The sequence below is a fragment of the Parus major genome, chromosome 2 (genome assembly GCF_001522545.3).
Source record: "Parus major isolate Abel chromosome 2, Parus_major1.1, whole genome shotgun sequence".
Classification (NCBI taxonomy): domain Eukaryota; kingdom Metazoa; phylum Chordata; class Aves; order Passeriformes; family Paridae; genus Parus; species Parus major.
This window is the reverse complement of record NC_031769.1, coordinates 26,708,266-26,731,967: the sequence shown is the minus strand read 5'-3', so window position 1 is coordinate 26,731,967 and position 23,702 is coordinate 26,708,266. Positions and strand designations below refer to the sequence as shown.

The 23,702-nt window shown below is 35.7% G+C and overlaps 1 protein-coding gene across 4 annotated transcripts in view; it reads left to right on the top strand.

Annotated features, from left to right (window-relative positions):
* Positions 1-19,026, top strand: part of THSD7A (thrombospondin type 1 domain containing 7A) — a 188,902-nt gene extending 169,876 nt beyond the window's left edge. For 2 of the 4 annotated variants that reach the window (XM_033511862.1, XM_015619008.3), the window contains 9 exons: positions 691-808; positions 2,574-2,719; positions 3,282-3,456; positions 5,516-5,689; positions 6,337-6,432; positions 9,451-9,533; positions 9,871-10,081; positions 13,395-13,482; positions 15,131-19,026. In XM_033511862.1, the coding sequence (XP_033367753.1) occupies positions 691-808; positions 2,574-2,719; positions 3,282-3,456; positions 5,516-5,689; positions 6,337-6,432; positions 9,451-9,533; positions 9,871-10,081; positions 13,395-13,482; positions 15,131-15,215 (1,176 nt within the window). In that variant the 3' untranslated portion in view covers positions 15,216-19,026. The other 2 variants (XM_033511863.1, XM_033511864.1) reach the window with 2 other exon arrangements.
* Positions 19,027-23,702: the final 4,676 nt, after the last annotated feature.

Here is a 23,702-nt window from a genome sequence, read left to right as displayed (position 1 = left end):
GAATAGAATAGAATAGAATAGAATAGAATAGAATAGAATAGAATAGAATAGAATAGAATAGAATAGAATAGAATAGAATAGAATAGGTCATGCACTTACACAGCACATTAGGAAAAAACCAAGAGAGGCATAAGCAGATGCCCTAGGAAGAGTAAGCACAGACATACAAGAATTTCCATCTACTCCTTTCACAGCCTCCACCTGTTTTCAGTTCTTGAACTGCCTTTGCCTGATGGGGTTTCTGTGTTTAAACATTCAGATTTCCCTTCCATTAACTTGTTCAGTCTCTCTTGAGCTCCTGTGAACTTTTAGCATCTGCAACATCTTCTGAATATCCAATACTTGTTCATTCTCCTCCTTTTGCTAGTTTTGAACTTGGCATCTAGAATCACTTCACTTATTAATAGCTGCTCAGTATTTTTGCATTCCTTTTTCAAAATACTTCATAAATTATTTTGGCCTTCACCTATTGTAAAATGTAATACTGTAGAGATGAAGCCCTCCATTTATAGGTTCTAGTTTTGAAAATGATTGATGAAAATAGGATTTATGCATGTATATAAAGATCAGTATATGCATTAGGACTGTCTTGAAGTGAGAATTTTGAATGTCCTAATTACTTTCCTTTTAACTTTGCACTGATAATAGAGGCTTGGAGTTTTGTGCTGACCATTTAACAATTTCTTTCAGCTTGGTTTGGAAAAGACATGGCAAATGAATATGTCTTGTGTGGTGGAATGTCCTGTGAACTGTCAGCTCTCTGACTGGTCCACTTGGTCTGAATGCTCTCAAACATGTGGCCTTACAGGTCAGTACATACCTTTGGCATATTTTAAAAGCTGAGTTCTCTTTTTTTTCTTTAATAAAAGCAATAATGCCTCTCTTTGCAGAACTAAAAAATGTAGCTAGGTAGGGAGAGTTACAGGAATGTAAATCAGCCTTATTAATGGAAATAATATGCTTGAGTGAGACTTGTCACTGAAAATAATGGGAATTTGGTCCAAATATTTTCTGATTCTGGGAAAAAGAGTGAGATATGATGAATGATATATTGAGACAAAAGTAAACATTGATTTGAATATTTATTCCCTGGTAAGGAGAGAAGGAGGAGGGAGGGATTTTCTCCTAAAGTTTCCTAAAATCTCCTAAATTTCATTATTAGTGGTGAGGTTAGGTAACAACCATTAGAATCATTCAAAAAACAAATTGGAACTAATCTATTTCAATAAGTAATAGCCATGTAATAAATCAAGTGACCAAAAATCTTAACTGCTTTTGTACACCCACACAAATATCCATCTGGCTGAGGAAGAATTTTGTGTGTAAGAAATCTACTCTTTGCTGTTCTTTGATTTTTTTCTCCAGTGCTTTTCAAGAAAATCTTTTTTTTTCCTCCTGTAACATCTCAGTTGGAGCAGCTGTGAATTCAAGAATGATGGGGCTCCATTTGGCAAACATCTTTCTAGCTGTCTGCAGTGAGCACAGCTGTCTGGGAGATTGATATTGTTCTGCTTATGCATGGTGGCTTGTGTAGCTTGCTCTCAGCAAAAGATTCATGTCATTATCATTAGAGTACTCAATTGCAAGTGCATGAGATTGAAATGTGGAATTAAAGATTAATTATTTTGGCTGGCTAACATCAGGTGTTATACAGGTAAATCTGTGTAATGCCTTAGTTTAATATAGGCCTTACTATATAAATTTAAATAAATACATCTTTTTTCAGACTTGGTTCTTATAATTATATATAAATATATTAAAATACCACAGCTGTGTTGATTTTGTGGAAACCTTTGTCAGGTGAAACTCTAGACCATCCATATGGCCATTCCTTCTGACAGAGAAGGAAATTTTCAGTTATGTTCAGTACATGAAGTCTCTGTAATGAAGTGTAATGGCCTAATGTCCACAGCAAGATGAAAGGAGAAACAGTTTATATATGTATTTGAAATAAAACCTGTACCTCAGTGAAGCTGGGTAGCATATCACTCATGGTTGAAGAGGAGATAATTGTTGGATAAGTTTACTGTATTTTAATATTCTTGGACCTGAGTGAAGAATCCTCCATCTTCTGCAAACTCTGCATGTTTTCCACACAGGCAGTGACAGCAAGTTGCAAGTTCTTCTTTGCTGGAATCAGACAATTTTGGGACATGTTTTAGTGTTAGCTTAGGGAGGAACACAACATGCAGCTCTTCTAGCAGCAAGCTCCCAGTGGAGGAGCAGGAGTCCACTGAAATGGACAAACATGTTTTCATGTTCATAAATATTTTTCTTTAGGCTTCTGAACTAGGAAATTGCCGCTTTTGTATGCTGTTACAGGAGCTATCCAAATCAGACATCCTCCTGCATTTACACTACAAACAAATGTCAGAATATAAAGTGTCTGACTGGGAAAATATGAATCAACGTAACAGACAAGAGCCAACAGATCAGCTTTACAATCCAATTTGTCAAATCTGGAAAAAATTGCTTTATTCAAATACAATACTTTTCAGCAAAATAGAACCATCTTGTGGAATAAATCAGTCTAACCACTTTTTTGTTAGTTATATTGCTGGTTTTTGTTACAGGAAAAATGATCAGAAGAAGGACCATAAATCAGCCATTTCAGGGTGATGGAAGGCCTTGTCCCTCTCAGATGGAGCAATTCAAACCCTGTCCAGTAAAACCTTGTTATCGATGGCAATATGGTCAATGGTCAGCATGCAAAGTAGAGGTAAAAGCCTTATGGGACTTTGAAGTTATGGAATGTGTGGATCCAGGCATATTTGTGATATGCCCGGATACCTCCTCATCAACTGTGTAAACAATTTGTTTCCACCTCTCTTATACAAAAACTAAATTTTGTTTTGCTCCTTAGATTTCATATTTATCAATAAATGCAATGGTTCAAAGTATAAATGTAAACTTTAGTATCTGAGAAGCATCTTTGCTAATAATTTAAATACTTGTATTGTAAAAGAATATCAGGAGAAATATATTCACATATTAGAAAATATCTTCACTTGACATACTGCTCTGGTTGCCATTCAAAGGCATAATTAACTCCATAATTTAAGGAACAAGTAGCAGTGACCAGAAATTTTGGGTTAGGGTTTTTTTTTTTATTTCTGAAGTAATGAACCATGTCTTCTCTTGTTTGTCTTCTTTTTCTTCTTGTTGGAATGAGTAAGTTGTTAAGCAAAAATAATAAAATATAGAGTGACAAGTAACTCAGATCTAGTCTTTTAGCACTTCCTTCTGTCCAGCATCAATCAATATATGTTCTCCTTCTGTAGGATGCTCAATGTGGAGAGGGAACACGAGTGAGGAACATCTCCTGTGTGGTTTATGATGGATCCATTGAAGATGTTGGCAAAGTAGTAGATGAGGAATTCTGTGGAGAAATAGAGCCTATTATAGATGGTGATAAGAAGATCATACTGGAGGAAACCTGCACTTTCCCTTGTCCAGGTAACAAAGCTGTTCAAATAAACATTGTGTTTCAAGATTGGTCAGGTGTCATTACAGCTGTTGGGGACTAGCATTAGCCACAGGCAATTAAATCTGCTTTACTGATTAGATTCATCTATCAAATGACCAACAGAGCTGCTTTCTAGGAGTGGCTTCATGGCAATAAATCAATCAGAAAAAATGCTAGATTTTAAATTTATAAAAGATGTGATCTTTCTGTCACAGATTGTATCTAAGATGTATATATTTTTTCACAAAATCCATTGAAATAAAATGTGTATTTATAAGAAAGGGTGTTGGTTTACAGCTAAATATTAGTGTTATGTGTGTAGATTATCTAACAACTTTATTAAAACTTTCACCAGTGGCTAAAAACTTAATACCTTTTATGGATGTCTAAGGAAGATAAGCTAAGGCATCTTATTTTTTTCTTTAAAGGTTCTATTCCAAATGAAATTAAAGTTTTGATATCTGACAAAATATGAATACCTCTAGTTGTTTAACTCTCTGGATGTAACATGCACTATCATTGCCTTTGTAAACTGAACCTAAAAGAGCTGTTATGAATGATCAGGTCCATGATGCTCATACAGAGAATGATTAAGAGCATATAAGGGTTGTTTACATTCCAGTAAAAACCCTCTAGTTCATTGCAAACATTTACTTGTAGGATTTGAAGTATATTGCTGCTGTTTAGTAGCCATTAATGATGAATCTTCAGAAGAGGTGATAAACTCCTTCAGTTCTAATGTAGCTGTCATTTTATCAGTACTCTATTTTCATTCTCTTGAAACACTCCTCCTCCCCAAGTATTTTTTTTCTAGTTCATTTCAGATTGGATTGAAGGTAAAGTTGCCTCAATAAATAGAAATTAATAAAAAACGGAGACATTTCCATCACTGCTTTGTGCATAGCATTCCAATTTCACAATATTCATGTATTTTTACTTCCTAAGTAGAAACTGGAAGAAAACAAAGACTGTAGTTGTTTTCATATTAGTGAATTTTATAAAAAAATATAGCTGCTTACTGATTGTGTTAAAAATTTTGCTGAGCAGGGACTTGTTCTTCAACAGTCTCACATTTAGCCAGCAAAAATAACTGCCCTGTGGGGCGATGTGCTAATGATATGCTCCAGCTAATGTTTCCAAAAACCACGACTTGTTTTCCTATTATGTATACATCAGTGCGTCAATTATTCATTTCTTTGCATGCTTTCCTAAGGTTGGCAAATAAAATTCCTTCATTAATCAGGCATCCGGTCAACACAGTACTGATTATATCTGTCATCAGTATAATGCAAGGTAGCATGAATTTTTAATGGCTTTCTCACTGAAATAATGAGAACTAAGAGGTTTATTTATGAGTTTGTGCACAGTCTAGTCCCATTTTCTAGAACAGTTTTAACAAAATGGTTTCTTTGTGTTGTGCCTCAGATCTTAAATATTCTTTAGCTGATCGTGCTAATTAGTGTCATTAGTATATTTATTTTTTTTTTTTAGTTTTACACTATAGAATTCTACAGGTCTATTATCCTAACATGAAATAGCAATAACAGACATTTTAATAATGTTTCCATTTCCTTTTTTTGCAAAGTATTTTCCATCAGTTGCTTTTACGCCTGTTTAGAGAAAATCTGCATGGGGATAAGCAATAATTAATCTTTTTAATAATAGACAATATTTTCTAAGATCAAAGATGAATTGAAAAAATGATACGCAAATTTAGCATAAGACGTACAATGCACAATATCTTATAATGTACAGAAATATGGACATTGGGTAGAGAATTGTAAAGATCAATGAGGGTGGTCTCATGGGAATGCTACAAGAAACTAAAACTGCTTTAGAGCAAATAGGCCATTGTATAATCTTATTATAATATTTTCTGTGATATGGACATTCAAAATGTTATCTTTTCTACACTATGAGTCAAGTTTAAAAAGAGGAATGAAAGGAACTAAAAAGAACTGTACTTGGACATTATTTTAAGACATATTTAGTGTAAAACAACTCTTCATATAAAATGATAATTCATCTTATACAACTGCTCTTTGACAGGGGACTGTTACTTGAGAGAGTGGTCAGAGTGGAGCCTTTGCCAGCTAACCTGTGTTAATGGTGAGGATCTTGGTTTTGGAGGAATACAAGTCCGATCTAGAGCAGTGATCATTCAGGACTTAGAGAATCAACATCTCTGTCCAGAACAGGCTTTGGAAACAAGACCATGCAATGGTAAGCACTAAAATACACATAAATGTATTAAAATAAAATGTCTCAGCCATGCTTACCACTGGTAGTAGACCAACTGTCTAAGAGAAGTAGTTTCCTGTACCAACTTGCCCATTCAGAGGCCGGATCAGACAAAAAGGAATTTTGTAAGAGAGAGCTGAAGTGCAGAAGGACTTCATGATTCATCCCAGACCATATGAGATGTGCACAGAAAAGATTAGACATGTAAGATGCAGCCCTTAATCACTTCTTCAAGTAGTGGAGCAATGGCTGAAGCTCTGCATTACCATGAAAGGAACCTGACCCCTAAATGAGTTTTGCACAACAGATGGGCCACAACCCTTATGGGGTTATTGGAAACATTTCTTTTACCCATTAACTGCATTAGGCTTGCTCATAATCCTAGTTTGTGTCTAAGACACATCTGGTCTGTTCTCTGTGTGTCCAGTAAGAGCAGGAGACCCCAGGAGCTCCACATGTGTGGTGCAGTGCTGGATGAAGGAGAAAAGGGCTTACTTAACTGTACAAGCCATTAATCATAATGAGTGTGGCCACAAAATGAGTGTGGTCTTCTGGTGAGTGTGTCTGCTGCCTGCAGTAGTCTAAACCTTGTCACCAAATCCCTTGAAATGTGAATGTTCTCTGTGCAGATGGCCAGTGCTATGAGTACAAGTGGATGGCTAGCCCATGGAAGGGATCTTCTCGGACTGTGTGGTGCCAAAGGTCAGATGGTTTAAATGTCACAGGTAAATACTCCTCCTATATACACAAAAAAAGCCTGGAAAACAGGTGGATAATGTGTTTTCCCAACAAGTGGAAAAAAAGAAATATTAAAAAGGATCTGCTAAAAACACTTCCTAGGGTATGAATCAAAATCATCATCTTTTTGCATATTAAAGATGTGGTTTCTTTTCTAGAATCACACGGCGTGTAATGCTAAAAGTAAATATAAATATTATCTTCTGTAGTGGACCTGAAATGTTTTACATTGTATATGTTTGTTTTTTACCATAGGCATCTTTACACTTCTAAATGTAGGGTTTCAAATTTCAGGCCTTACAACAAATAAAATGTTTATGTATTATGGGTCATTTCAGTGCCTATACAAAGGCAGAGAAGGTTGCAGACCTTGATAATATCATCCATATATGATATATAAAGTTACAAAATATAAAATTTTAATAAATGTGCTAATGATATGAGTTTATTTCCTTACTTCAATGCCATAAATCTGTATCAAGATATATAATGGACTGCTATGGGATGTCATGACTTTTTGTGCAAGCCAAAGCACAAAAAACATGAATTAGGAAGGACTGAGATCTCAGAAGAAAATCATCCTATGAATCTATTTATATGGATTTATATATTGGCAATAGGGATTCATTCAATCTAAGAGTTATGCATTTATTTAAATGATTTTTGTGTCAGACCAAGTGATAGTAAAAGAATCTCAGAGGCTGTAAACATATCATGAATTCCAGCTGCTGTCAGGTCAGTCACAGCAGGGGAGCTGTTCTTTATGTATTGCCACCACAGTATTTCTTGATGATGGAGTCTACCACTACTGTCTGTGCTAATAGTAGAAATAAAGTACTTGTATTATTTTTACAAGGTGTTGAAATAATAGCTCATAATCTCTTGCAAATCTTACCTTGTGGCATAGGACTATTAAAACACATCTTGTTTACAAGAAATGCAACAGGGCATTATTTATGCACCTTGATTGCTTCCTGCTTAGCTAAGATGTTTCTATGGTAAGTAAAACTCAAAGAATTCTTATTGAGATTAATATAGGATATTATCTATGAAAGGCCCTAAAGGATTTGAAGTAAAGAGCATCTTGGAGATTATGACTCTGAGATATTAAAATCAGAATATATTCATAAATCACAGTCAGTCACATGAAAATAATAATTTCTTCTGATGTGACTGAATACTGCCTCATGATAAATTCTAGGAAAGACAAATGTATGACTATGTATTACTGGCAGATTTTTCAAAATAGGACCTCCAAGGCAGACAAACCTCAGACCTATATTGTATCACTTTTTTTTCAAAGCTTGTTTGCATGTGGTTTTAAAGCTGTGGTAACATTCTGATTTGAAAGGAAATCTAATGGAATATTCCAGAACATGCAATCACTGTTCTCCATGCAACACAAAACTATATTTTTCATATGTTTCTGTTAAATGCAAATCTATAGTTTTCAGGGGTTTTATGATAGTTTTAAAATGCAGCATTTAAATATAATATTCTATTATAGTAATATATAATGTAGAGGGAACTTCTCTACATTATATACAGTAGTGAACCAGATTTTAATTTACATTTGTACATTGTCTGAAAGTGTTTTGTATAAACTGTATACAGTATTTATGAGCTCATAGATGGGATAGACACACATAGATGATTGATTTAAATTGAGATTACGTATCTTGATTCGGAAGCAACCCGTATCTCTGATTACTGTGTCTTGTTATCCTTATTTCTGCACATTTGGCTCTAACACAGTGTATTTTAATTGGGACATTATTAAATAGTTATTGTGAGTTCTGTTGGTGTTTTAAGGTCTTTTTCTATTTGCTTACTTGCATAATATCATTGTGCTGAATAGTTCTTTTTTACTTGAAGGTGTTATTTCCCATGGGCGATGAGGCAACTCTTTCCTTCTGCTTCCTTGGATGACTGATATTTTATTACATAGATTCCCACAGGCATGTGATTTGTATGCTAGGATGTATGATTTTCTTTTCTGGGGGTGGGGAAAACTTATGGCAACCAGCAGGGTTTTCTTTGTTCTTCACCAGCCATCCTGTTAACACTTGGATCTACATAACCTCAACTAACTGCATCTGCTACGGTTGTGACCAACCTCAGCTATCAGGATTTCATCATCATATCACACCAGTATAAAAATGGTGTTAATTTGAGGGATGCATGATAAGTTGTCCTGTAGCAGTATGAATTTTAAACAATGTGATGCATATCCCTCTTCTATAAGCTAAAAGGAAGCACAGGTAAATTCGAACTAATTCTAAATGCATTTTAAAGTCATTCTGGCTGAAATGATAGTGAAAGCCTGATTGTGTGTATTGGTCCATAACAATAACTGCACTATATATAAAGCTGTAGAAACAAAAACTAGGTCTGTATAAAAAGAGGAAAGACTGAAACACACAATGTCATCAGTATTGTAACATTGAGTACATACTTTACTGATAAATCTGCTTTCTTTTCATAAAATCTCAGACTAACATGAAGCCTTGATTCATAAAGGCATGTGTAAAAGTGACCCAGTAGCAGCAGAAAACAGGTATCCTTTTCATAAACAGGATGAGTAACTTTTTTTCAGTTCAACAGGAAAAGATGTAAATAAAAAAGAGGCTTTTATTTCTATTGTGGCCACAGTTTTAATATGTAAGTCATAAGAAGGGCCCTAGATAACCACATCTGTTCCCTTGAGTACAGCAAAGACTTTAGATTTGCTTTCTAGGCAATCCACCAAAGCAAAAAAAGAGAAAACAAAAGGCTCCATTGCCAAATATTAGTTCTCTAAAATGCACATGAAGTTAAATGCATTTGCTGTATCCTTACATTACGTATAAGAAAATACTTGATTCCAATTATCCTTCACCTTGGAACAAAAGAAGGACCTTTACATTCAAATTAGCAGCAAGCTTGTCATCCATGATATACTGCAGCAAGTAATTTCACCAGTGGTGAGGTATTACCATGTGAAAATATGATTTTCTGTCCTACAGGGGGCTGTTTAGTGATGCGCCAACCAGATGCTGACAGGTCATGTAACCCACCGTGCAGCCAACCCCACGCTTACTGCAGTGAGGTATGTGCTACTGCATTGGAGCATAGAACACCTCCATGAGGGCTTCCCACACATCCCTTGATTACAAAGATTGTGCCAACAAAAAGTATTTTCAGAGATTTTACTAGTCACAAATTTTGTTAAAACTCACCTCACACAATTTTCTACCTTTCAATTAAATGTTAAATAATCTCTGTTGATATCATATGAACTTGCATGAAAATATTTGAGGAGGTACTCTCCAAGCTAGCACTCGTCAAAGCAGTCTTCTCTTCCAGTCATCCATGTTGTTATGCTTTGTAGCTCACAGAAAACCTTGTTTTTCTGCTACACATTGTAAAACACTTGTTCCCTACAGAGTAGAGCATGCAGTTGTGAAGACGGATACACTGAAGTGATGTCCTCTGATGGCACACTCGAACAGTGCACTCTCATCCCGGTGGTGGTGATCCCCACCATGGAGGACAAAAAGGGAGATGTGAAAACCAGTCGAGCTGTGAACCCTACCCAGCCTCCCAGTAACCAGTCAGGACGAGGAAGGACCTGGTTTCTACAACCTTTTGGGCCAGGTGAAGTCATGCAATGAGCAGCTCTTAGTGCCAAGTACTGCTGCAGGGTCTGGCATTTATATTTTTGTACGCCTAGGAAGACCAGAAAAACCCTTGACTGTTCCTTTAAGAAGGCAGGCATGTACTCACTGAAAACAAAGGAAGATCCATAAGTAAACACCTAGCCCTCTCACTACTCCATTAATATATTTAGTGAAATCTTGTTTTGGTTTCCTTTTAGCCATTCTAAAATTCACAGGAGCTATTGAAATGCCACTGTAGAAGGGAGTTTGCTGCAAAGGTGCAAGCCAGTATATTAAATTATGGTGTCTTAACCACTAATTCTGTTGACTGAGGAATGAAAAGATAGCATTGAAGACTGCAAAGAATAAAGGCTTAAAATTTGCAGCCATAGCATAGATTGTAGGAAAATAATTGGTATAGGTATGCTAATGCTTTTCTGACATATCCATATTTAAACTAATTCATGTTAGTCAAATGCTAACCAGATTATTAATATTTAGCATAGGCCTGCTCTAAGTCTCTACGAGCAGTGTTTGCTTTTATGATGGACCATGTTCTTTTGAGCTGAGCAAAGACTAACATGCAAGAGTGGCATAAGAGAGTTACTTCATAAAAAAATATTTCATAAAGTCCATCATGTAATCAGTAAATATTTTCTAGTGCTACTAAATATTTAGATTAAAAAAACATTTTAATTAATAAAATAACTCCACATAAACATAAAATTGTCCAAAATATTATTAATATAGAAGAGAGCAATTGGTTATCATCTTAAATGTCTCTTAAGTCACATAGGACTAAATATACTAATACACTTGTGTCTTAGGGAGGTCATTTATTTCTAAAGGTTTTTTTGATGTTTTTAATTGCAGAATTGAAAGCACTATCTTTACATGCATAATCCATAAGATGTTTCAAGTTGAGAATTGTTTTTATAAAAACATTTCTAATAAGCAGATTAAATAATGTTTGGATTAGAAATTAGAAATACTTATTAAGATCCCATTAGTCTTGCTACTATTTACTATTATTTGTACTTTTATATTACATTTGATACCTGCAATAAAATGATCTTTACTTCAAGTACTTTAATCAACAATAAAAAATAGAAAATTAAACTTTTCTGGTCCTCTTTTAAAAAACAGCATCTCACCAAATATGTTATGATTTACTCATTTTAGCTAAAGCCTCCTGAAAATGGCAGAGGGTGTGTTGTAGGACGCAGTTTGATAGCAACAAGCAGATATCAGACCGCCACCTTCAACAGTTTAGGAATATGGATGCTCACGTGAGCTCAGGGAGCGTTTTGGAGCAAGGGACATTTGAGACACTTCAAGGTTCTTTGAGATTCAATTTTATGTAGTTCGAGTTGGGAAGGAGGCATAGCTCAGTTCAGATAACCTCAAACATACTCAACAGAGCTAATACTTTACACAGTGAAGTTATGAGCAAGTGTGAGAGAAGTGAACATTTTCTAATTCAGATAAGATTTAGACTTGAGTGTTTTATTTCAGGAATGGATATCTATTGGAAAGGTTTGGGTTTACTCCAGCATGATTGTTCTTTTCCTCACAATTTCTAAATCTAGATATAAAATAGTTCTTTCATTTTCTTCCACAAGTTACATTGTAGATCCAGAAATGGAGGTATTAAAACTGTCCTCTTCAGTTGCTTGGGCTGAGGTATTACCACAAAAAGATGAATCCAAGATGCCAATTCCTTTGCATGCTTAGAAATAACCTGTCCAGAGGGAATTCAGAAAGCCTGAGTTAGATATCAGTAGTTGCATAATAGGAATGACCTCATTAACAGAGTTTCTTGCTTTGACAAAAACAAATAAATCTGTATACAAGGTATTGCCAGACTTTTTTTTCAAGGAGATGTTACTATTTTAAAATAAATCAACCTATTCAGTAGTACTAAAGTCTGAATTCCTCTCATTGATATTATCATAGGATATGTCATGTCAAATCTGTTCCATTAATCTTTAACGGATCAGTTATGTCAGTTATTATCAGTTATTGTCAGTTATTATGTTTCATTAGGTTGATTAAGGTAACGAAGATAAAATGTTCTGATATTAATTTGTCTTGAACAACTTGTTCACATGACAGCAACACTGCATTGCTACAGACCAGGAAGCCTGAGTGTAGCTGCATAGCAATGGGGAGCACTGCTGTGTAACCAAACAATCTTAGCCTAACTTCTGTTAATATCATTGTGGAAATAGAAACTGCATAGATGAGGTCTTTTGGTTCTGCAGAGCTAATGAGATGCACTAAGTGTTTGGTCAGAAAAATTTTAGCTGTATTTGCTTACATTGAAAATGCACACCACTTCATGAAATAAAACTTGTACCACTTGAAAATTAAATAATTTAGTTTTATAATGATGAACTTTTTTTTATTGTCAAGAAGATGCAACAAGGCTAACTAACCCCCTGGAAAACAATGTTTGCAAAAAGCCATTTAGAAATTTTAAAAATGGGTTGGATAAAAGTAGTAAGTCAAAAAGCATGCACTCACCTTTAGCTGTGACTTGATCATTTGTGGGCAGAGCAAAACCCCACAGACAAAGCCACATAATTTTCCTTGTAGACATGGGCATATCTGAGGCAAGAAGGAGAGTGGTATGCATGCCTAAACCTCCAGGGACATGATGTCCAAAATGCAAACTGCACAGGCTGCACATAAATACCATCCTTATTAACAACAGACAATTGCTTTATTTATGAGCATGCGTTGCCTTTTTTGTGTATTTTTATTCTGTGAGGAGAAGTTATTTATAAAAACAAAACCTGCATTTGGTAGGGAAAGAAATTTTAAGATTTTACTACTTTATGTTGTAGTAAAAGTTGTGTATGTTCAGTTAAGGGATGGATAACATACAGCTTGCTAAGGACTTTTAAAAACATACAAGTAAATAGGAACAAGAATGAAAATAACAGGCAGGTTGCTTTACCAGAGCTAGAATAGAAAATGATCCTAAATGAGCCCCAGGCTGATGCACTGCCCTGTGATCACACTGAGGGATTGCTTGCTACCAGAGGGCCCCAAAGCTGAGTTTCTGGGTCTCTCACCTGCTGCCTCTGCCCCAGATCTCAGCTCCATGTGAATGATCCTGACTTCAACTGAAAAGCAGAGCATGGAGAAGTCATTGCTCAGTTATTTAACAATATTTACTCTGATTTAACTGTAATTGCTAGTGAAGACATTTATGTTTGATTATTAAAGTATTTCTATGCTGTATCAGAACTAATAATTCAACAAGACTAACTCAGACACTACTGACTAACATTCATTCCTTTTAGATGGGAGGCTGAAGACCTGGGTTTATGGTGTAGCTGCTGGTGCATTTGTTTTACTCATCTTTATTGTTTCTATGATCTATCTAGCCTGGTGAGTTCTTTAATTATTTATAAGAAAACAGTCCCCTCACAGACTGTAAAGAAAATGTTGACCTCTGCTGCTGTAGAACTGCAGGCACTTCTGTGAAGTGCAGTGTTTAATTTGTTCTGTCCTTTTGTCCAGACTCAGATTCTGGTTGTACCCTAGATGATGGGTCACCACATGCTCTTCTGAGGGTATAACAACTTACAGATGTGGGGTAGCTTAGTGTACAGTTCATTTTTGCTCAGTTTGTCTTGGTTGTTGTGTACTGTGTCCAGAATAATTATATTGTGCCTGTATCAAAAAACGCTGAGAGAAATAGCAAGAAGGAAACTTAGTAACCAGGCAAATCATATTTTATATGTGACAAGATATAGAGATACAGAACCAGAAGATATCTGAAAAAATTCTCATCTTTTTAGTACATGAAACAATACTTTTTTGAAGTCAGCTTTGAGAATAGTGAAGTTTCTAGATCCTGTTTGGAATTTCTGATCCAGAGAATCAGTACAGGTGAAAGGTGAGGGAAGTGCAGTCATATACATCAGGCTCTTGGCTATACTGCATTAGGAGGTGTTTGGGGGGCTTCTGGCTATGTTTGCCATTCAGTAAACATGGCCCAAAACCTCACTTCTGTCTAGGTAATATAAAAATTCGTTTGGGCTTTTTTGGGGTTGGGTTGGCTTGGGTGTGGGAGTGGGTTGTGGTTTTTTGTTTTGTTTGTGGTGTTTTTTGTTTTGTTGTTGTAGTTTGTTTGGTTGATTGGGGGTTTTTTGTGGGTTTTTTTTGTTGTTGATGTTAGTTGGTTGGTTTCTGGTGGGGCGGAATGGAGTTTGAGGAAAACATTCAGAGCATTCAGCAGCACTGCAGATTATTTGGGTTGGAATCTGTGGCTACTGCAAGTCATTGTAACAAAAGGTTTCGTATAAAATATTCAGATTTGAGCAGCCTAAGTGGTACAGCTGAAATAAGATTTTGGACAAGATGCACAGGCCTGATTTAAATAAATGCTTACATTACACTCTAAAGAAGATAAGTGCTGAAGCATGGATTAATTTTCCTTTGGCCTGGTAATTTTTTAAAACTGTATCAAATGGATTGGAAATACTGCTAGATTAAAATCGAATTCAAGGCTAGACAAGGAATGTTACAGCAAACAACCATACCTCTGCTATTAATGATTGGTTTGATCATAACATCCAGAATTAATTGTAGTCATTCCAGCAAGTATGATGAGATTAAACCAACCAAAAGATGGATCTTTCCTGCAGAAACCCTCGGTGTGTCAAGAGTGGTTTAATATTTGAGTCACGTTTTTTAAAAGAACGTGATTGCAGCTTTGATACATGGCCAAATATTGCATGGCAGGCTCTGAATTCTTCTGAAAACTGAGTGATGTTACAAGAGTACCTGTGAATGATTTCATCACGTTACATAAGCACCAAAACAGCTTGTTTCTGAACAACTGAGCTTTGAATTAGATATTGCTTCGGGTTGATAAAGAGATGATTAGTGATCCCAGTGAAAGTTTTAGGCTTATAGCTTTTATAAACAACTGAATGCATTATCAACATGCTCATCTTCCATTTAAGACTGAAATACATTTTTGGATGTTATTAGTTGCTTGTTCTATTTACAAATTATCTTACTGTTTCAGCAAAAAGCCAAAGAAGCCCCAGAGAAGACAGAACAACCGACTGAAACCTTTAACCTTGGCTTATGATGGAGATGCAGACATGTAAAATACAATTTCCCACGGTGACAAATGGAGTCTAAACTATAGGAATGAAATCAGAAGGTGTTCAAAGCCACAGGGATTTTCTATGGAGTGGATTAAGTGTTTTGAATTTTTCTTTTTTGTACCTGCACCATAGATAAAGAAGGATGGATTTCATAATGCCTACAGATACTCAAGGTATTACTGCTTTACTTTAGACCATCAGCACCGAGAAATCAGGCAGAATCACATTAATAGACACTGAAGTTGGAGATCTGTGGTGTTGTCTCAGAACTGAGCACCACTTCTGCCTCCAGAATACTGTAGCTGACATAGTATTAACACTTGGAAGCCCCTGCATCATTAACCAAGTATAATCAGTACGCATGACGAGTTTGTACCAAGCTATCTATGACTCTTTGTATTCAAACATAACATATGTACTCAGTTGAATCCTATTATTCTATCAGATGATATATGTGATGAAGAGCATTTTAGCGCTTAGCACAATATTAACTTTGAACTGGGATTAACCCACTGAGCAAGTTCAACAGTTTGCCAGTTGATGATAACTTGTGTTAACCTGCGTCTCAGAGGGCAAAATTCTTGCAAAATTCTGTCCTGTTACCACTCCAAATTATAAAGGCCTCATGTGTACATCCAGAAAGGAGGCATTCTCAGATTCACTATTTTCTAGTGATTGGTGTCTGGAAAAAAATACCTGCTGTATATGTTACAATACGTTTCTACTTTCTCTAACTCAAACTGTTGCCTGCATCTTTTTTGCTACATGTAAGGCAAATTTTTGCACTATATTAGTGCAGCATGATATGCACTTAACTAGAATTGCCATAGAAACTGCCTCTTTTCAAAAAAAAATAAAAATAATGATGTATCTTGTGCAAGGAGTGTCAAGTAGACAGGTCTTGAATCCTGAAGAGAGTAGTGTTCAGTTTGGACTGTGACGGGATGGAATCAGCTACGACGTTTGCTGTACACACACCGTTCCTCATCACAGCAGCCATTTCTGCTCTACTCCATGGCAGTAATACAAGTGTCTAGTTTCTTGCCCCATCTACCTATACTGGTATAGATTGTCCTGCTGGTTTCTATTTGAAGGCTGTTTATGACTAGATTTTTTATATTTGTTAACTTTGTTAGAAAAAAAAGAAAAGAAAAAGAAAAGTGGTTGCCCTGTAATTCTGAGAGACATACTTCTTTGTTTGGAAAGGTGTCCTGATTGTTCAACTAAAATAAAATGGTTTTACTTTTCTTTCCTTCTACTAATGAGAGCTTTTTCACTGTTACTGGCAGTGCATACTCAGAGACATTTTGTCTTTTCTAATTAAGATAAATCAATTGACTCTTTTAATTATTATAAGCTAAACTCCTGAGTATACTGGCAAGTAAATAATAAGAACAATAGTTCTGCCATTTTAATATTCATGACTTTTTAAAAAAATCTGGCAGTATGAAAACTCACTCTTTACCTCTTCCATGTTTATGGCTTTTCAGTGCTAGGCTTCCAGCATGAAGCTCATTGACTTGCCACTCACGTGACATGGCTGTTACAGATGTTATCCATGACCTGAGAAGGGTTATTCTCCTCAAATGGCCTCTGTGTGCAGCCAGAACATACAAGTGACTGTGCCACTACTAAGCAATACAAAACTTTATCAGGCAACCTCTCAAAAATAATTGTTACATAAAGTTCAATTATTAGGTTCTCAGGTCTTTTTTATAACCTAAACCACTTCTGCCTACTCATCACTCTATTTACTCAAGAAGCACCAGTTTTTGCACACTGAATGAAACTAGCTTTGCAAACTTTGGCCCAGATCCACTGAAATCAATGACAAGACTCCCATGGACATCAATGGATAATATCTGTTCTTAAAAATACACACCTTTGTTCTATGTAGAATAATTCTTGAAACCAATGAGCATTTTGTGGATATTCAAGAGACATTATGGTCCTACTTTAACTTAGCTGCCATATTACCAGTGGGGTGTTACTGCATCAAGGAAATTACCTTCATCCCACTGTGTAGGTACTTCCCAAATGGGAATGGTGAGCAGAGGAACAACTGTAACAAACTTTGGTGCAGATTTAGTTTCTCTTTTTATACCTTGATCGGGCTGCAGCTGATGAAATTCCATGCCCCCCTGCCACAGCAGTGGTTCATTCATTTATGTGTTTCAGGACTGGAGTATTCAGTCTTCCACCACTTTGTAAAGATACATTGCAAAAATACAAATCTTGATAATTTTAATTTTCAGCATTCTTGAGTAGAAAATAAGAAAAACCTGTTTGGTTCCTCTTTTGTCAGATGTACAAAAAAAACATGGAAAAATTATGAAGTATTAAACAACAGTAACTACACATGAAGACAGATTTTAATAATGATTTCTGGTATTTTAAAAGTCTGATTCTGTGTCGTTGAATAGTTTTGGACCAAGAGGGCATTGAGGGAACAGGGTTTCTTTCATTGGCAATGAGTCATCTTTATTTATGACACTGGCTGGTCTTAGCAGGAACTGTTGCCTGGTTCTTGCCTTGAAGAATATTATGTCCTAAATCTAAGTATTTAGCAACTTGAAGTTAAAGGTATGACATCTCCTTTTTCTTACCATATGAAATGGATAAACAAAGAGATAGGAGGGTTTTTTAAAGTATGTTTGGCCTTTGCAATCCATGCAAGTATTTTAGTAGGTGTTACATTTTATATCTGATCAGTGAATATCTGGTGCACATCTGCATCATACTAGTGCTGCATTTAAAATCTAGAGTGCGTTTTTATTATTATTTTTTCTATGAGCAAAGTGCATGGAAATTTGAAGCCAGAATGGCTTCCCTCATTATCAAGAAAAAAAATTCTAGGCTGTAAGGAGGGCTGAAATTTTATGTAAATCTAAATGTTGCAAAGGTGATTAAGCCCTCTAGCATTGAAACAGAAATAAAAAATATGTGAATTATCAATATAGAATGAAAAGCAATTTGCTTTAAAAATCAGAGTGCTTCTACAAACCCAGTGCCTAAAGCAGCCACTACTGTAGATTATTAGTTTGTGAAAGTAATGTTCCCAGTGATCAAATAAACCATTCAGAAAATAGCAAAGTAGATATTTTCCTGTTGATGTGGTGGTTTATATTTTCCTTTATAAAACTGTAGTTTCTAGCTTACTGTGTCTGCTTTGAGTCCTGGAGCAGTTCCTTTTTGAAGCTTTGATGCTACTGCACAAGCCTGTTTATATTTGGTATAAAGCATCAATTTTGAAACCCCCTTCCTCCTACCAAAATGTAATAAAGTTTTTTTTTCCAATCTTACAATTTGGAGACCAATTAAAAAACCCTATGTGTAAATCATTGTAAAATATACCTTGAATTAAATGGAAATCTGTCTTTTTACCTTTATGTAAATTGTTAAGAGTTAAGAATTTATTTTGCCTAACTTAATTTACTTGAATATTTATTTTGTAGAATGAGGAGGCAGCTGTCTGAGGAATGTTTACCTTTTTTTTTTTGTTAATGTTAATTTGTAAATTGTGTAATGCATTTTTATTTTTTAAATTATGTATATTTCTTTTTTAATGCACAAAATGTTTACGTACGACTACTACTGCAAATTTGTGTATATTGTCACTAAGCTTTATTCAGTTAATACAGATGATGTGAAAATGTAACAAGTCTTACATTTTCATCTGGGTTATTTTTACATAACTGATGTATTGCTGACAATAAATATAAACACAAAATCATTTAATGTCTTTTTTTAATAAATGTAGTATACTATGCTGGGATAGAGTAACAATAAAAGCCAGATCCCTAAAATATAACCACCTTTTAAATAGTCTCTTCTTTTTTCTGAAAGGCATTAGCAAACATATTCTTGGTAAAAATTAGTCTTTCTGTTTAAAAAGAAAAATACTTTCTGATGCCTATGGTAACAATCAAGTCTGTTGCTACAGTCCTAGTTGATTTGGAAATTTACAAAACATATTTAGTCATACTTACAAATTTACAAAATTTACAAAACATATTTATAAAATTGGTAAGTATCCAATGAATGAAAAAAAAAAAATCTTCCTTGCCATTTTTATATCAGAAAAAACAACCCTTCTGTAGAGAGTAAGGGGTCAATCAAGATCTCACTAAAAGACATTTATTCACTTTAAGTGAAGCTGAATCTGTCACAGTCCCTGCACAAGATGAAAAAGAAGAAAAGAAATCATTTGGTATTTTTTCATAATTTCTCATATTCAATCTCTGTGCTCTCCAAAACTCAATTTTTTTCATGTCCAGTTCTGATGTGTAATTTACACACCATATCATGGCAGGTTTGTCCTGTTTCACTAATTATTAGTTCCCCAGTAACCTTTCCAAGCTAGCTCCTAAAAGATTTCAACACAATTTTGAGAGCACACAACTCTGATTTTTGAGGCACTTCAGGATTTTCACAAGTAACTCGTACCTACATTTTCTCCTGCTGGAAACCACAGTAAAACTACAGAAGCATGGGTCTTGAATTCCCACCTACAACCTAACAGAGGAATAGATGAATCTTTACATCATTTAAATGTGTTTAATTCAGTACAGGCAAAAATTTTGTAACCAGTTAAAAAACATTCAAGAGAAGAATATTTAAATTCTCTTTTAAATTTAGAGAACTAGCTATGGTATACTAATGAAGATAATAGAATCTTCACATTCATTAAAGAAAATGTGGTGAGACTTTGGCAACTGTTTGCAAGACTTTTAGATTAATGGGAAAGGGTAGTCTTTATTTTAAAAAGAACCCCAAAATATTACAGGAGAATATGATTTTCTAGTACAAGTGTGATGAAAGGACATGAAGTGAGAGGTACATCAAGAGACTTAGACAAGGTTTGTAAATGTTTTAGCCTTCTAGTAATGTGAAAACCTGCAATATTGGAGAATCTAGAAAATCTAATCTAGAAACAGTAGTGATCTTGAGCAGCCATTCAGGATCTGCTTGGCATCACTCAGTTTAGTTACAGAAAATGGTATTTCTAAATCTTCTGACTGGTCTTTTTGATACAGGAAAGCTGTCTGTCTATCCAAAAGCAGGTAATGACCAGGCAGATGAACAAACCTTTTGGGGCAGGGTAGGGGTGGGTTGGGTGTGTATGTGTGTGGTCTCTGCTTGCCCATCATTTATTCTTTGGCAGAGGCTGAGGGTGTGTAATTTTGCTTACCTTCACTTGTCCCTGGCTGTGGAGAGCGTTTCCCATGGTGACATTGTGGTGAAGCATCTCTACATCCTTTAGTAAACGGGCATCCTTTCCTAGTCCTGCTAAAACACAAAGGTTGGAAGGCTTACTTCAAGGCACACCTCAGATGAATCTGGGCATGTGCCATTCCTCTTTCTGCTGCCAGGCAGCTCTGGGACAGGACTGAGCCCCATGGGAGCACAGCAGAGGCAGGCTTGTTAACACCAACCTGCGGCTATACCCGTGCGTGGCGGTGCTGGACGTTGACCCTTCCAGCCTGAAGCATAAACCATTTCTGGTAGTGATTTTCTGACCTGCCTTGGCAAGTTGATGCTGTTGGATTCTGCCTAATCCCTCTTGTCCTAGTCTGGTTAGGTCACAGCTCTGCAGGAAAGGGGTGGGTGGGCAGCATGCTGACCCTGGCTCAGCTGCAGACTCTGAGGGAGGCAGCTGCACACAGCCTGCAGGGACAAGAGCTCAAAGGAGGTCATTAGTCCCCCCCAACCCCACAGCCCTCTTAAGGCTCTGCTGGGACCCCTTTAGGCAAGGGAAAAGTTCTTTGATTTGTCACTGCTGTAAAGGTAAAACTTGGCCACGGGATCGTAACCCATGATCATAGCTCTTGTTTTCCATTTTCAAAGAAATCTCATTTCAAACAGTTCAGTTACTGAACTTATTTAATTATCATTATGGGTTAATGTATCTAAAAATCTTTTTATTTTCAGAGAAAATAAGATTTAGTACTTGTCCATTTATAGATGAGGGGTTAGAGGCTCCCATGTATGTTTTAATATTATGTGGAATTTATTCAGAACCTAGCCCTTAAATTTATTAGGATTATATTCTGAAATTGAAACTATAAAATTAATGAGGTTGCCTTTTATTTTCAAAATTACCCTTCAGAGTGTCATATAATTCTTAAAAATGGCAGAAAATCGTTTCTCAATCAGTTTTGTGTAGCTCACAAATAAAAAAAAAAAGTTTCATCATAATTTCAGTGTTGCATTTCAACACATGTATTTTTTTCTTTCTCTGAATAGCTGTAATTAGAGAGAAAACCCTCTTTCTTACCTAGACATGTCAAAATGTGACTTAATTTTCAGCTTCTTAACTCTCCCCAGTGCTGCTTCTTAAGATATCTATATGGAAATAGCAATATGATTTGAGCCTGTGACCAGAATTTAGTTAACAGTTCTGTGACTGGACACTCAGTTTGCTGATGGTACAGTACTGACAGATTATTTTCAGTTCACTGCCTAATGAAGTCCTGCAAAACTCTCAAGTTGAACCCAAACTAATTTACACAACTTGTGTCATATAAAAACAAAGAAATTGTCATACAAGACAACAGGGTACCTATTGTGTACCTTGCTTTCAGACTCTAAATCAATTCCCTTAACAGCTTTCTTCCTGTGCCCCCATTGTGTCTTGGTGCTTGATACAAATGCCAGATTTCAGCCTTATATGGAACTTTTCTGATTTGCACTGAGCGCTATCTTAGCCTTAATTCTCTTTTGATGTGTCTTCTCACTCTTCAGATCGCAGTGAGACAACAATAGTTGCCAGCTGACAGCTTACAAGTACATGAAGACACTCTGTCAAAAGTAAAAATATGCATATTAAAAATGTGAATTTTGAGGCTGAAGTAATTTTTCCTCTTTTCCTGAAACTAAAGGTGCAACTATGTATTTAGAAACCTTGAAGATACCTAATTCTACAACTTTTCATCATGCCATTCTGTTGTTGCTACCTTACTTTTTTTTTTCTATTGCTCCTTTTTTATACTCATTTTGTGTAAATTTTAATTGTGAAATCATAGTAAGGGCTCTCTCATTTGTGTGCACAATCATAGAAAGGAGAAGTCTCTCTTTGAAATCCTGACTGTGATATGACAATAAACAATCATTAACATAAGCTCAACTTCTCAGTATCTATTATTTTTCCAAGAATTCTGGGGTGTATATTAGTAAGAATTCCTGATGTAAATTAGTTTGGAAATGTTCTCGGGCTGTAACGTCCCTAAAGAGTAAATCACCACAGGAATCAATCAAAATCCCTATCCATGAGCAGCTCCATGGCAGGAGAGCCTTTCAGATTGACATTTCCTATTTTGGAAATGTGTTATTTTAAACACACATGGATGTTCTGATTTTAGTTACTTATCTATAAGCTATACCAACTTAAAGTCATGGGTAGTACAGATGATCTTGAGGTATGTTTAAAATAGTTTCTAAGAGGTGTCTAGCGTCATCCGTGTGTTAACAGAGCTGTGTTCAGGTGGACATTCTGTATGCAAGGTCAGAAGTGGCATCTTTATACATTTCTATCTTCATACATTTATCTTTCAATTTTGGATCTCATTTTAAGTTTTGATACTCCACAAAATGAAATTGTCGTAATTTAATTTGATTTGTACTAAGATAATAGAGATTAAAACAACCCATGTGCTCAGTACTGAGGAAAATTACTTCTCAGCCATGGGTCTGCTGCTTTTCAGCCAGAGGGCTGAACCTGTGTAACCTCCAATTTGGTTATTAGTCCCCAAAACATAAACTAACAGTTATTAATAAAGGCCCTGTGACCTACCAGCAAAGAACCAATTTCCCATTCAGAGTCCCAAGATAGTCTGAAAAACTGGTAGGAAATAAAGTTCCACTGATTCAGTCATACCTGTTTTTAACAGAATTATGTTGGTGTCTTCCTCACTGCTTTGTTTCTTCAGTCTCCGGAATGAAGAGTTCTGTAGCTCCATTTTGTGAGAGGAAATTGGTGACACCAGGATTCACTCAGCCGAGGAAAGAAAAAAATAATTAGCTGGCAGTTTTGTGACTGCCTGAAGTTGAATTTAATGAACTGCAGCAAAAGCTTTCTGCAACATTAGAACAGCAGCTGGAGCTAAATCCTACATTTCTGTCTTAAATGGCCTTCACTTACAAACTGATGAGCAAAACATTAGTAGCAGTCATTTGTTCAGTTTTACAGAAATGTAAAAGGAAGGTTTGCAGCACAAGCGAGAGGTTAATCATCAATCTCCAACTGACTCTCCAATCCTATTGCAGAAGTGCAGTGCTGAAGAAGCCAAGGCAGAAGTCTAATGGCCTTAAGACTGTAAATGGGCTCCTTCAGAAAGGCAAAACATTATTTACATTAAATATTGCCATACTCCATCTCTCTAACTGCATTCACTTTGAAATGAGATGGTATTACAGGTGACAAGACTTTCATCTGCCACCTTAGATCAATGAAATGGCAGTTCACTATGTTTCTCCAGAATATTTCAT